This window comes from Mchenga conophoros, linkage group LG20 (assembly GCF_057382185.1).
Source record: "Mchenga conophoros isolate Kocher_MC1m ecotype Shallow Benthic linkage group LG20, M_conophoros_male_GT1.1, whole genome shotgun sequence".
NCBI classification, from domain to species: domain Eukaryota; kingdom Metazoa; phylum Chordata; class Actinopteri; order Cichliformes; family Cichlidae; genus Mchenga; species Mchenga conophoros.
In genome coordinates this window covers 22,555,634-22,571,067 of record NC_140545.1, presented here as the reverse complement: position 1 = coordinate 22,571,067, position 15,434 = coordinate 22,555,634, and the positions used below count along the sequence as shown (strand labels likewise).

The window sequence follows — 15,434 nt, the reverse complement described above, 5'->3', positions numbered from 1 at the left end:
TATGTTTACTCTGAAAATAACCTTTTTAAAAAGCAATGTAAGAATTACAGTAAGAGAATTATATTTTACAAGAGGTGGGTCTTGACTTGAAGGTGATCAGGAGGTAAATCCAGGATCAAGGAATATTTGGTGGCATTCTTTGCCATTGCAAAAGAAAAATAATAAAATAATATTCTCAAAGAGACATATCAATGACATATCAGTGCCCTTTTTTGAAGACATTGACTTGACATTCTTAAGAAAATATCCATACTTAATTCTCCATCTATAAACAGTAAGCTAACTCAGCTCCATGGAGTACCCCACCTCTCACTCCATGACAGCGAGGACAACTCCTAGAGGATGGATGGATTTATTTAGATTAAATGTTAAATTGGGGGATTTCCTTTTATCACTCCAGCAGCAGGATTTAGTATGTTGTGTGTGCAGCAGTTCTTCTTAAAGAAGGGACTGCTCACTGTAGTGATGCGGCTTAATAAAGTGTCAAATCTCTGAAAAAGGTTGAGTCTGTAAATACTGTAGTTTATCAGCTGTAATCTACAATAAAAGCTTTAACCATGTTTCTTATCAAACTCAAGCAATAGTCCTGATGTGGGGTTGATCCTGTCTTACCCAAAAGACACTCCCTTAATCTAAAGCAATATGTCACTCAAGCCACACCCACACAAAACGAGAGCCCACTCTGAATGTTTGTCGTTTATGATTTTGAGTCTATGAGTCTAATTTTAGATGTGAGACTATCCCATGTGCTCTTTATGCCCTCTTCTGGCCAAGATTATTTATTACAACTCACACTTCCTCTTGCATTCATTTAAATTGCATTCATAACATTTAAAGGCGAAAAAAGCAAAGATGAGCCGACCCTCGTATCAAGTTTTTTTTTATGTTTATTTTCATTGAAATTCTTATTGAAACGCTTTGTGCTCCCAGTTAAGGATCAAATAATAAAAGGAGACTCAATGTAAAACTCGCACAGCCGATCAGCAGACCTACTCTTGAAGTCTGGGATACAACATTTGCTTTGGATTGCGCTGATTCAGAACAAAAAAGCAGATGGTTTATGTAAAAATGAATATCATACCAAATAGCACAGTGAAGGCGGAGGAGAAATGGTAATGTCTTAAAAAGTGGGGACAAAAAATGAGCACAATCAGTGGTTACGAAACATGAGAGCGGTAAAACGAAATAAAAAGTACTGTATGTGCGATCTCGGTCGCACACGTACACACATAAACGCACTCACTTGCAAATACACCCAAACGTACAGGCGCAGGCGCACACAAAGGCACACACTCACTCTCACGCACACACTTGCGCGCACACACAAACACAAACCCACAGATAAATTGTAGTGATTGAAAATAATGAAACCCTGGTTAAATCTAATGGTATCATACATCCACGTCTTGTGTGGGAAGTGCAGAAAACAAAACAAAAAATAAACTAAAATGGAGAAAGAAAGAAAAAAGAATTCTTGTGAATAATGAAAAGCATGCCCATCTTCACTGGTCTAACCCAACTTGAAACGACCACAAACCCAGAAGTGCTGCCCTCTCTATCCACCCCTCTACTCCACCCCCACCTGCCCCATGCTCTCTTATCCCTTTCACATATCATTCCCACATCCCCGCCTCACTTCCGTCCTACCCCCCAGTCTCCTCCCCTCCTCAAATTTCTCTGCTGGATTTAAGGGGTTTCCACACGTTTCTGCATTGCAGATCAAAAGCCTGCCTGGGAGGAGGAAAGAGGCGGGCAGGAAGAGACGGGGCGGCTACTGGTTCAATCTCTGGTCACCATTTATGAAAACACAAAGTCCAGTTCAGAATACAGAGAGATGACTGGGTGTAGAGGAGTGTTGTTGTGTGTTGAGGTTAAAGGTGATTGACCTGCATGTTTTTAGAGTGGCACCGGAAAATGTTGTTAGGTGTTAGTCTACACGTGAGTTGTCTGGGTTAGTTTTGTGTCTGTGTGTGTGTATGTGAAGGCACTGGGTGGGGGCAGTGGAGGTGGGGTTGGTGTAGCTCAGGGCCTTGTCCCTCATCCCTCGGCCCCAGTCAGAGAAGGGGAGAAGGGGCAGGTTTATAGGGCTTGTGTCTTGAGCTCGATGGGCTCCCCGCGGGTGTCCTGCTGGGTCTCGTTCTCGGGAGGTCGACTGCCCTTCAGTGTGGCCAGACGCTCGGACAGACCCCTCATGCGTGGGAACAGCATGAAATCATACAGGAGGGCCCCCATGGCACCTCCTATCATAGGCCCGACCCAGTACACCTGTAAGCAGCAAAGTTAATATTTATCAGCGGTTGAGTCACTTATGAGACCTCTTAAAACAGAAGGAAGGTGAGGGAAGATCGATCGTTTCAGGTCTTACCCAGTGGTTGATAAAGTTTCTGAAGATCACAGCAGGGGCAAAGGACCTGGCAGGGTTCATTCCAGCACCCGTGTAGTACATCTGAAACACAAGAAGCACGTTTCTAATATTTACACTTCCGTATGCATGCATTTAACACTAGATTATATGCTAAGACCGTGTGTCTTTACCCCCATGAGATGTCCGATGGTAACAGAGAAGCCAATGGAGAGGGCAGCAGATCCGAGACGTCCGTTTCTCCTCTCATCAGTCACGGCGAAGATGCAGATGACAAGCTGCATGGTGAGGAAGACCTCCACAGTGGTGGCCATCCCCAGGCTGATGCCAGGCTGCAGCTGGAAATACACAAATATGATAAAAGGTGATATTTGGGCCGAGAGGTGCAGTGAATGAATGCATTTCATTTGAATCCAACCATGGTTTCATATCTTACCACATTAAACCTGAATTGGTAGTACAAACTCTAAACCAAAAAGGATTTCCCAACATTGCTACACTTATTTCCTGAAACATCCCTCTTTGGTCTTTACCGTGTTCATTGCCATGTTGCCTCTCATGTTGCCTGGTGTGACCCCATACAGCACAGCAGCCCCGGCTACAGCACCCAGGCACTGGGCAGCAATGTAGAAAATGGCTCGGAAAAGAGACATCTGTGAGCCGACAAGGTAGGCAAAAGTGACGGCAGGGTTGATGTGGCCGCCGCTGATGTGGCCGATGGACTGGATGAGGGTAGCGGCTGCCAGCCCAAAGCACAGGGCCACGTGAAGGACATGATGAGGCCCAGTGGTCCAGCGCAGGGCAGCGCCCATGCCAAAGAACACAAAAAACATGGTCCCGAAGAACTCGGCAAAAACTGCCCGCCAAAAATTCATAGACCGGAACTCCCACATGGTGACGGTTGAGGCTCTCCACCAGATGAAGAGGATTCTTCAAAAATAAATCTAGAAAAGGTCAAATGTGTACCTTTTCAATCCTCTTCAGATATCAAAAACTTTAAAAAAGAGTCTCCCTTTTGTAGTCAGCTCACTAAGCTGACCAAACACAGCTGGAAAGTCAGTTTAAAGACAAAACAGGATTTCAGAACGTCAACAGACGAATCCACTCAACAGATCTTTTACCAGACTGGGTTGGTAAAGTCAACTCAGCTGCATTCGCTTGCCACCTCTGTCCACCTGTCCAAAGACATAGGTGTGAGATAATGTGGGAGTGTGGGAGGAGATCTCAGGTGGAATGGGATGTCAAGAAGAGGTGGGCATCAATGCTAAAGGGGTGTTTCTAAAAAGAGACGGGGATAGATAGCGTCCAGTGGACCTTTTAGCCTCTCTGACGGAGGGGAGAGGGCCAGACGGGCGCTTTATAATACCCCCCCAGGGGCCCCAGGTGACGCCATAATCCCCCTGTAGGGCCAAGGGCGGGGGGCAGCAGTGCTGGACATCCTAAATCAAACAAACTTAACCCCTCTGTCTCCCCCCACATAACAGCGTATGGCCAAAAGAGATGTAGCATATCTAAGAGGAAAAAAATATGAAGTGAAAATGAGTGAGAAATTATTCTTTTTTAGAGTGAGGTAGTAACATTTTGCAGGAAAAAAGTCACAAGAGAGTGTATTCATCTTTAGAAGGAGTCAAAAATGACAGAGGAAAGAGTTGCAGTGAAGAGCAGGTTATGCTGAGTTTTCTTTCGGGAGTATGTCATCTGTTGATGTATCATAACTTTCATTATCAGGGGACATGCATGCTGATAGATTAGGGCAGAAAACACACACATGTATGCACAAAAACACACATGCACACATTCAAATAATACAGTTGGGGCCCCCGGACGGAAGTGCCCAAAGCTAACAGTGCTGGCCTGACCGATACACTGAAATGCCTGACCCTGTGAAACCATTGTCTGTAACAAGCATCTGGGCTACGTATGGACAGAGATAAGACAAAAATACATATTAAACCGAAGCACAAGTAACAACAGCTGGCAAAGCATTTTCTCAAATTTGCAAAGCTTAGTGCCAAAATGCATGTTTAAATTTGCAGCTTCTGTTTATTGGCGTGCACATAATTAATCCTGCCTGTGAGAATCAGTGATCTTTAATTGGCATTAAGCATTGCAGAGGCCTGGAAGTGTGAGCACTTTAACCTGAACTTGACACCGCCTCAGGGTTCAGTGTGCACTGACACCGCCCCACAACCAGCGCCATTTGGTGGCGCTAGAAAATATTGGAGAAACATGTTAATCTGGCTGATGTGTGCAAAGAAGGGGCGAAAGCAGCAATGCAGAGAGAAAACAGTGAATCAAGCAGCAAACCAACAATAATTCACACAACGCAGCAGATTGTGCCTTCTGTTGTGACAGGAGCTTCGAGGAGGTGCTTAGCAGAGGTTAGCAGTATGTGAGGCTGTGATGCAGGAGGACGTACGACCAAAGCCCTGAACGTTCTCAGTGTGTGCGCGAGGTTGGGAAAAGGGGAGAAGGGCAGCGGGGATGCGGGGGAACGATGGGGTTACTGTGCAGCACCGGGGCGTCACGCCGACCAGCCGAGCGACATCACTGGTGGAGGAGTGTGTATGCGTGCGCATGTGTGTGTGTGTAGCTGGGGCGTGATGAATGCAGATAGCTGAGCTTGCCGTTTTAACTCCCTTTTATACATGTTAGAAAGAACACACACAATGCAAAATGCTGGCAGCACAGTGGCAGTTATAGCTATTGTGCATGCTGTATGTGTGTCTGCGAGTGTATGTGCGCATGCTGCATGCAAATTTAAGAGTGTGTGTGCATGTGTATGAAAATTACACACATCAACACAGAAAGTATACAATAAATGGTTCGATTTTTTTATTTAATATCAATTTTAAAGGGTTAGTTCATCCAAATTCTTTACATATAATTTGTTGTTGATTGTACAATGCCTGTGACTTAAGACAAACTAAAGCAAATTATCAGTAAAGAGCAACTTTTTTCTATTTCAACTGAACATTTAAACTGCAAACACGTAAAACACATTTTAATGCGAGGCAAAAATAAAGGCGCGTACACCCACGCACAAATATGTTTAAAGGTTTCATCAAAGTATTGTCTCTCACCCACATACACGCGTATGCTCAGCGTTTCCATTTCAAATTACAAAGCGTGTTGTGACTGAAGGTGTTCTTTCTGTAGAGCCATTACAGAGGAATGAAGGTCCATTTGATTGTGAATAGGAGACCTCAGAGAAGAGATAGACGCTAACAGGCACAGACATGAGAGAGATGCTGGATGAGAGCGTCATTGAACCCACGGTGCAGGCTAAGGACCTCTTTAGCATTTCAAAGCATTCGCAAACACAAGATGCAACTGAAACATAAGGGTGTTTTCAGCAGGATTTCAATGAGTCTCTGTTAGAATTATAATGACATGCAAAAGTGAATACTGAATCTCACAGTATTGGCTACACTTTTGCATACACTAATGACAGACAACAAGGACCTCAAAGGTCACATCCACTCCTTTTAAAATTCAGCTTCTACATGAAATTCTCCCCCACGCGCATTGAAAAAAGGGGGAAAAATAAAAATTATCGTGTGCTTGTAATGCACCAGCAGAAGGTGAGAATTGCAACCCTCCCTTTGTTGCCTCATTATCACATGTGGGTTTTTTATTAGCTTTGGTTCTTTGAAAACATAAAACATTAGCTGCATACGTCCCAAAAACTGTGTTACTCTGAAGAGGAAATGGGAAGTTTTGCCATTTACAAAAGAAAAGCTGGGTTTTATCTCCATATCACACAGTCTGGGCTTTTTTTCTCCATCCCACTCATGTCTTATAGCTTTTTGTTAGTATTACTACTGCTAGTGTTCTCAAATTTAGGAATAAGATTGTATTTTTACCTAATTTTACTGCGTCACTGCAACTTTAAGACATTTCTGTTTTGTGCCATGAGGCCTGCAATAAAGTTTTTTTCACGTACTCTGAGCATTGGAAACAAGTTGTGAACACTGAGATTTCATCATCTTTTATACAGTAAATGCATAACTTTAACATGTACACATCTGGGGGTCATATTTCTGTCTTTCTGGTAAGTCTAAGTCTAACAATCATTCTCTTTTGTCTCTGTTTTTGGTCTCCATTAACTTATGAGGGGATATATCTGCTAACTAAGCACTCCATTGTGTGAATTAGTGAGTCGCTATCTGTGCCTGATTGCTGTTTTTAAGATAGTTTGTAAGGTTTCTAGAGCATTTTGCTTTGTAAATCTGCAAACAGCTCTCTCCTGTGACAAAAGGGAGAAATCAGAGTCCTATTTTGTGAAATTAGACAAAATAAATATGAAAAACTTACTTCTGAGTAAGTCAAAAGTTTTACATACCCAACTAAACACTTTGAGATAATACCCCAAAGTGTGGCGTAAACAAGCTTCCATAAACTTCAAACTGTGACTTGTACATTAAGATGATCTTCTTTAGAATAAAATTTGGCATTTGAATGTATAAATCGTACATTTGTACACTCATTTGTAACATGGAAAGATTGGAATATTTCCAATATTTATATTTTTGAATCACCTTCATGAAATTAGCCCCAGAATGACTGGAAACTGAAGCTCTTCAAATGTAAGGAGAGCTGCACATTTATGTGATAATTCTCTGTGAATCAAATTTAGCGACTGCTATTCAGTAAAAAGTCCAAGTACATGTTTTAAGCTGCAGTTAATTTCCATCTTGTGCTAGGTCTTCGTTCAAAATCAAATTAATCTTGTAACTGTAGCTAACTTAGTCTTTGGCCAGCTCGTAAAACAAGAATTGACCAAATATAACACGAACCTCCAAAAAACAAGCGTACTTAGGATGAGATCTTTCAGCTGAAAATTCAGTTTTCCCAGAAATCCGAACAGTGAAGTATCTCATTAAAATTCATTTTCTGGGCATTTTTGGTTGAGGATGTTTTATTATCCTACACTAAGAGAGAAATACTGTGCTTTGTGCTTCGTACCGTTTTATGACAGTTGTTGTTGAACTGTTTGCTAACCTGATTCCAAAAAATGATGTGTTTTTGTGCAGAAATCTTCCAAAATATTTACTAAAAGCAGAACGATTATACTAATACTATATCGTATTATATTCCATGATTTTTTTGTTATTTATGGGAGAGTTTCTCAAATATTAGTGTTTTTATTTTCGATACTTGTTGAGTATGTTTTAGCTGATACAATTGAATTTTTTAAAGTACTTTTAATTGTAATGATACACATTTTACCGTATAATGATAGAGATAGGGCCTCATTTTTCTTTTATTGTGTTGAAACTTGCGAGTAATCACTGCTTGTTTTTGCTTTTTATTTTTGTTAGGTTGTACATGTAGACCTGCTAGTTTTAAAAATTGTTTAGACAGATGGTCAAACAATATCAGACATATAAATATTAAAAATAAATAAATAAAAGTGACTATTTGTGAAAGTAAATAGTAATTATATCCCATTGTGGTGCATTTTGGTGCACCAACACTCACAACCTGGGTATTAAGCCATCAGTCTTGCAGTTAATAGACGGGTCTCTGTATGGCCACAGTCAAACTGCAATTCGTGAGTTAAACTGCTTCTTTATCAGGATGTTACGATTGCTATTAGATGACATTAAACTCTAAATGGTCGAGCACTCCTGTCTGCTTTTGTATATTACAGCATGTCATGTGAGATAAATTACATCCTTTCACACACCTTCTTTCTTTTCTTTTGTCCCCATCACCATTTACTTTGATGGTGTGTACACCAGTGCATCTTTTAAAAAATCGCTGTTGCACAGAGTGCGCTTTTTTGGTACATGTCTCTTCAGTTGTTTTCCTGCTTGCTGGCCTGCTTGGCTCTCATGGCATTCTGCGTGACTGTAGACAGCGACGATCCGGTCATGCTTGCCGTCTCCACGATCTCGATGTCCTTACAGGTCAAACAGGCCACCAGCTTCTGACGAGAGGCGCTGCGTGCAAAGAAGAAGTCATGGGACATCCCTGCCAGTATGGCGCCGAGCACCGGCCCGATCCAGTAAACCTGCAGGTGGGCAAAAGTGAGGTATGTGAGTTTTCATGGTAACTAAATGATCTAAGACAAATAGAGGAATCCATTAAACTGAAGTACTGTTAGATTTGACATTATCACCTCCACCAGTGAGGTTATGTGATTGATCTGGCTTGTTTGTCTGTTTTTAAAAAGATTACTCCGAAAGTTTTTGACACGTCTGCATGAGGACCAGAGATGGGGACCGCCCTGAATTCCATGGATCAGTTCATTGTTGTTGTTGATTAAGTTTGAGCTACTTTTAGCTGTTTTATCCACCCTGTAGTTTGGTCTCATCACAAGATAGATCTTAAATATGCTGAGCTGATTAACAGAAGAAATTTTTTTTTAAAAAATACAATAAAATTCTGCAAATGTTCCTTTCTTTCTTTAAATGTCTAATTTTTATCTTGTGATGTTTAAAAACAAAAATATCTCCTATGAAACAACTTAAAGACACATGAAATGTCACCATTCTTTATTACAAACAAAAACCTTTTAAAATATGTGACCATGTTATAAGAGCTTAATCTGAAAAGAAAAAAATAACAATAGCAATCAATAGTAAGAAGTTAAATATTTGTCTTTATAGTGTAGCAAAAAATCAAAATGAACCCATGTGAATGTAAATTTTGTTGACTTTACTTATGTTGCACTAAAAATCATGTCTTCATAACTTTTGTACACTGACCAAAAATCTGTGTTTAAAAAAAAGATTTGGATTTTGGATTTCTGTCTCACCCAGTGGTCTTCCCAGAAGCCTGTGATGATGGCCGGACCCAGCGAGCGGGCGGGATTCATACTCGCGCCAGAGAACCGAGCCTGAAGAAAAACAAACAACATCACAATAAGGCTTTTTGTTTTTCTACATGAGGATAATGTAGCTTTAAGATTTAAAGACATATATCATAATAATTAAAGTTTAAAAAATGTTATGGCAGAAGGAACACAACAACCACTCAGGTCTTTTGCTTAAATAAAAGTGATTTTAAATAACATAAAAAACACTTCTGAAGTTATTTAATGTATAAGTTGGTAAAAAGTGCAATGGATTCTTTATTTAACACCTTAAATAAAATCAAATGTTGATTTAAAAGCACACTTCCTCGTGTCGATTATATTTTAGTTCCGTTTTTCTCTGGTTTGGTTGTTTTTTGTTGCTCTTCTTTAAAATTGATCACACTTCCTGTAAAACTAGTTCCACTCACATATTTAACTGGGAGATCTTTTTTCTGTGTCAGTGTGACAGAAAGCAACAAAAGCTCCAGATTATGTATATTGAGAAATGCAACCCACAGTGGCTGTAGCAGTGGGGGGGGGGGAAATAATACAAATAATACACTATAGGCATAAAAGAAGCTCATCTCACCCCTATCAGCACACCAGCAGTGTGTGCTAGTCCAATGGCCAGGTTTCCTGGTTCTGGGCTCTCCCTCCTTCGCTGGTCCTCCACCGAGAAGACGGTGAAGACCATCTGGAAGGTGCACAAGACCTCAATGCCCAGAGCCTTGGCTGCATTCAGCTCTAAAGGTACCTGGGTGAGGTGCGAGAAGAGTAAAAACATATTCTAGAAAGATGCAAATGATTGTTAGAATTTTTTTAAATGGCACACATACGTTCTAGGAACTGACCCTGTTGACAAAGTGCTCTGCTGTGGTTTTAAACGGCAGGGCCAGGTACAGGGCCCCAGCTCCTAAGGAGGCCCCCAAACACTGAGCGATGATATAAACGAGGGCCCGGAGAACATCAAGCCGCCGTGTGGCCAACAGAGCCAGAGTCACAGCAGGGTTCACCTGAGCAGGAACACAAGCACACACTGGCATATAAAACTATAGAAATCATAAACAGCTCGGTGGTCTCACGGTTCTCTACTTTAATGTTTATTGTAATAGATCAAATCAATGATCGCCAAACGTTAAAGTGCAAAAAGGAAATATGAATTTATGCAGGGTTGTTTTTTCCTTTCTTGTAACATTTATATTCTCTTACATTTATCAAATGTCCCTTTGGAGAGGAGACAACCCCCGAGGTTGAAACCGCTGAACTAAAACTACCTAATAGTATATATAATTATATAATTAACTAATTATGAGTACATTTTTTAACAAATGAGCAATTTCGAAATGAGGATGTTTAAATGCAGGACTTTTACTTGAAGCATTTTTTTACATTGTCGCATTCGTACTTCTATTCACTTAAATGAACTACTTTGAAGTACTTTGAAAGCGTTTCTGTCAAGTTCAGTTCAGAAAGAAAAATGAAAAACAACATGTTAAAATGACATAATTACCTGTGCCCCACTTATTTCTCCAAAACAGTGTCCCAGTGCTACAATCACCACACCCACTGCCACCGCTGGATACAGGGGTCCTCCAGGGGCATCTCCAGGGCCTGGCACAGAGGCACCCAGCACAGCGCTCACCAACACCAGGGTGCCGAGGAGCTCTGCCAGCATGGCGTGCCAGAATTGCCGACTACGTAGCTCCTCATAGAAAAGGGATGTAAACAAGTTGGGCTTTAGCTACTCCTCTAAATATATTGTTACATTTTTAGGTAAATAAAAGCAGAACACAGGTAAAAAAAATAAATAAATAAATAAAGATTTTAATCATCAGAGCATGATGAACATGTAATCTCTATGCTGCAAATGATATTTATCCATATTTTTCTTTCAAAATATGTCTTAAAAACACTCTCAACGTAACCAGCTTAATGTTGTTTTAATCCATTTAGTTATAAAATTACTGATTATATTTAAATGTTAATATTCTGTACGCAAAGCCTAATAATAAAGAGACATTTTTTACTAAAATAGACAAGATTTAAACTCCATCCCATGTAAATTATAACACATTTAAACATTAATACATTAACCTAACATGCTTACCTCACGCCACGTCATTTCAAACCCAACAAGTAGGTTTATTCAGGCAGTTTTCTGGTGGTCGGTCTCTCTGTGTGTCTCTGTGTAACTGGTGGTCTCTGAGGACTTCAAGGTTCCTGCTACCTCCCTGATTAACCTGAGTGTGCGAGAGGTCCTTTGATGAGAACAGCCTCCTCCCTCTCTCTCTCTCTCTCCTCCTCGCCCTCTCCTTCTAGTGCACATCAGGCGTTATCAAGTAATTCACACACATCAGTCCATTTGCATACTTTACTCCTAAACATTCACTGACCTTCACTACTGTAAAAAAAATCTTCAAAGAACTATGAGAAGCATTTCATGGATTTTCTAACTGGAGTCACTTTGGCCAGTATAGAGAGGACAGTTTCCAGATAACTCACATTCACAGCTAGTTCATGTATCGTGTAGTGGTTTAGAAGGCAAAAGACCCACTGGTTTGATCCCAGGAGGAGACCCAGATGCCTGGCATAAGAAAGCTGTCAAATCAAACATGCAGTGCTACCTGCTGTGGCAACCCATTTATATTCAGTTTATATCTTAACATGAAATGCAGACCCAGGAGGCTAGATTGCCTTCAAAGACAGGGGGAAAAAAATTAATAGTCCTGAAGACAAATTGAACTAAACTTTAAGTCTATTTAAGTCACATGTTTCTTTATTATGGACATATACCATGAAAAGTGCAAAACAGAGGTGGTAAAAATCGGACCGGAGGGCCATAACAAACCTGCAAACAGTCCCAATCCAGTCCACTGGATTCACAGCAGAGTGAAAGTTTTGCAGGAAAGTATTAAATATTTATCAATAAATTATTAAAAACGAATCATTCAGTTTTGAAAATTAGTTTAATCATAAAGTAAAATACTGTTCATTTTTAGTTCTCCAAACTTTAATGACACTATAAAGTGAATGTGAAAGGTTGAAACCATTCAATGAAAAAAAAAATTATATATTATAAACAGTATGAGAAATAAATCATAAATTTGTGACCACTTTCTTTTTTTTTTTTGTCATGTATTGATTTATGGACAATATTAATGTAATGTTGACCTGCAGACTAGGCAGGCCACAAATTCACAGAGTTATGGGATCAAAAGCCGAATCCTCTGGCACAGATATTTAACTGATGATTCCCAACCCCTCTAGTGCCAGGAAATGTTTTTAATCCCATAGGCTGTGGGTTTTCCAAAAAGCCTGTAAGCAAATCTATTCCCTGGTTTATTAGTTGGTTTGTTTTGCTCACAGGCAAATTGTGAATCCCACCTGAAAGCACGACCTGCTTCCTTACTCAGAGCTGCAGCTTTCTAAATAAACTTCATGTTGCATCATGTAAGACTTGAAACTAACTCCTGAGACCTAAAAAGACATTGTTAAGGTATTTACTAAGGATATGGACAACGGAAATGAAAGGCTGTTTTATCTGTAAAAATTACTTTTATACAACCAGACTTCTTTTTGTAACCAGAGTTGCCCCCTGCTGGCCATTTGAGGAACTCACTTGGCTACACTTTTCACACCTGAAACCTATATCTAGCTTATAAATTTAAATATTTGTGTGTTTTATATTTATCTTGAAAGTAAAAACACTGACATCATTATTATGTGTTTATGATAATTAGAAAAGAGCCATTTCTGTTACGATGACCATGGTACCATTGTCACTGTCACCATCTCAGCATGCTAACATTTTACAAAGCACATTTTAAAAGGGCTGGCTGGTATGGCTGTTTCCTTATTAAATTACATTTGTGCAACAGCATGACAGATACATTCAACAGTGGAAAAATTACCACAGGATAAAGTTGTTTTTGTTCCTGCTTTCTCCTGTTGGATGACCTGCGTTAGCGTGTTCTGAGCACCTGAAAAACAGACGTTCAGCCTTTATATCAGTTATAGAAAGAGCCAATTAGTGACAAGAGCACCAAGAAAACACCAAAACCTTAGGCTGTTGGTGTATGCACTGCATTTGTTCAGTGGATAAATATGTGATAAAAGCTTTTCCTCCTGGAAGGAAATTTGGGTTTCAACAGGCTCCAATGTGAAGCAGAGGGACTCTTTCCATCTTATGCAGCAGCATACTTACAGGTTAAAGGTGCAAACAAATGCCTGCTGTTTTGTTGACACTTTACCCAAAGATCTCAGATTTGATGTCGGCAGGCTCAGGGTTTTTTCCCCCTCCTCTACATACTACTTGTGAGGTACCGCTCTGATCACCATGGGGACAAACCCTTTCATGATGCTGTTGCCATAGAACCTATTGAGATGCTGCGTCTATGCACTCTTTTCATTTTCGCTCTTTGATATGAAACACACACCAAAGCAGACAGAATTCTTTGGTTTACGTCAAAACTCAGATTAATCACCTCTCTGACGCTTGTTTTCTTTCTTTCTTTTTCTAACATGTTTTTTTTTTTTAGTTGTTTTTCATTTAGAGTATCTAAATGTTTGGAGTCCAATCTGATTTTCCTGATACCTCCAAGCATCAAAAGCCTTCAAATCTAGCAGAGTGAGTCCAGAATGAACTGGTTGGGCAGGTGGGGAGGAGGACTGCTGGTGTGCCCCATTATGTTGTGGATTACCCCCTCCTCCCTACAGCAACTGTGTAACTGTTATCCCCCCTTTTGTGGGGATAAGCCCAAATTTGTGGAGCAGGACGGGCGGAGGGCGCACTGGAACCCGCTGGCGTGGGGAGTTTTCAACCCCCCGCCCATACTGCTGACACTGAGACAATTTCACATACACACCCGCATATACACGCTCATACAAAGTGCAAGCTAAGGGATTTGGGAGTGAGGGGTAATGGGAAGAGATGCTCTAGGAGACACGATATACACATTTTTACATTTTAACTTTACCACACACATATTTTTGTCTTTAGATGCTTCCCAGATGAAAGTGTAGAATATCAATCTTTGCAAGCAAGTGTTCACTGAACTCGGATCTTTTCTATTGCAGAGCAGCTGGGCCTGATGGCAGGATGTTTTCAACAGCATGTGCTTCAGACAGGACTCTCCAGGGAGCTGCACAGTCCTGCAAGAAAACACTTCGCCACACTTCGGCGGTTTCAAGCCCTTCTTCACTCTTATATTGCATGTGCTCCTTGTATGTACACACAAAAGAGAGCAGGATTTACGCTTTTTTTCCCCTGTTTGTTTGGCTAATCCCCAATATTTAAGTAATCCTGATATGGGCAAACCTTTCAGCACACTCTCAAAGAAATTAGAAACACTGGTGTCAAAGTTACAGTTAAAGTAACTAAAGTGGTGATACAGAAATGTTTTGATTCCACCAAAAACATACCACATATTTCAAATATGAAACCTTCAACTGTGTGCTGATGTGCAGTTCAGTGTGTGGTATCAGGAAATCTACAAGGAAATAAATCCATCCAGCGTTTATATTATCTGCTTAGCTTTCTGTGAATGGTTGAGTCAGAGGGGAAGCAGTTGTTTGGCATTAAAGGTTATTTATATGCATTCAGGAGTGTAGAGATGGTCAAGATGACCTGCTGAAGTTCAAAATGAGCATTGAATTTGGAAGATGCGCAATTTAAGCGATCTTATGGTTTTTAGTACAAGATGATCCGAGTACGTCTGAGATTTACAGAGAATTGTCTACAACGGAGAGAATATCGTTTAACGAAAAATGTTTTTTGGTTGGATGAGTCTCAGTTTTCGCTGCAACATTCGGATGGTATCATCATGTCAACATGGAGCAAAATCTCTTTCGTTCTGAAGTCAAAGCGGGTACAACCCAAAAGCAGCGCTTTCCCCAAGTATTACAGCAAAGATATTCAGCAACGGTTTGAAAAATATGAAGATTACAATTTAAAAATGTATTTTCAATCGAACATTAGCAGGATTTACTAGAACTAACCCAAACCAGCAACCCACGTTTGAAACCACAGGTCATCCCTGAAGGATCGTTGTCCACAGAGATGTTTTGTCAGGATGAGAGTTTACAAGATGGATGGTTTTAAGATTGGAGCTGTATACCCAACTGCTCGAGTAGAACATATAATAGTTTTTCTATTGAACTTTGCAAGCAGAACCTTTAAAACTTTCAGTTAAATAGCCAGTTACTAGGTAGTTTTTCCAGATTAGGATAAAACTGAAGCACCTGAAGGAAATCGAACAACTGCGGAGT

At 40.4% G+C, this 15,434-nt stretch overlaps 2 protein-coding genes and 1 long non-coding RNA gene across 4 annotated transcripts; 1 reads left to right on the top strand and 2 right to left on the bottom strand.

Moving 5' to 3' along the window:
• Positions 1-886: 886 nt before the first annotated feature.
• Positions 887-3,679, bottom strand: mipb (major intrinsic protein of lens fiber b). Its single transcript, XM_085261234.1, has 4 exons — positions 2,896-3,679; positions 2,536-2,700; positions 2,366-2,446; positions 887-2,265 (listed from the first exon to the last, which is right to left on the bottom strand). Exons 1-4 carry the CDS (start codon positions 3,253-3,255, stop codon positions 2,080-2,082), a joined length of 792 nt encoding a protein of 263 aa, XP_085117360.1. The 5' UTR covers positions 3,256-3,679; the 3' UTR covers positions 887-2,079.
• A 944-nt stretch (positions 3,680-4,623) lies between these two features.
• LOC146550796 (uncharacterized) lies at positions 4,624-9,340 on the top strand. The gene is made up of 3 exons (XR_014890294.1): positions 4,624-4,743; positions 8,278-8,402; positions 9,133-9,340. It is a non-coding gene; the product is annotated as an uncharacterized LOC146550796 (long non-coding RNA).
• On the bottom strand, positions 5,193-11,401 carry LOC146550795 (aquaporin AQPAe.a). 2 transcript variants are annotated; one of them, XM_085261232.1, is made up of 6 exons: positions 11,275-11,401; positions 10,678-10,872; positions 10,019-10,180; positions 9,757-9,921; positions 9,129-9,209; positions 5,193-8,381 (listed from the first exon to the last, which is right to left on the bottom strand). In XM_085261232.1, exons 1-6 carry the CDS (start codon positions 11,287-11,289, stop codon positions 8,166-8,168), a joined length of 834 nt encoding a protein of 277 aa, XP_085117358.1. In that variant the 5' UTR covers positions 11,290-11,401; the 3' UTR covers positions 5,193-8,165. The 2 variants fall into 2 exon arrangements, with proteins under 2 accessions (XP_085117358.1, XP_085117359.1); XM_085261233.1 differs by having other exon boundaries at positions 10,678-10,869; positions 11,275-11,392.
• Between the last annotated feature and the right edge of the window lie 4,033 nt (positions 11,402-15,434).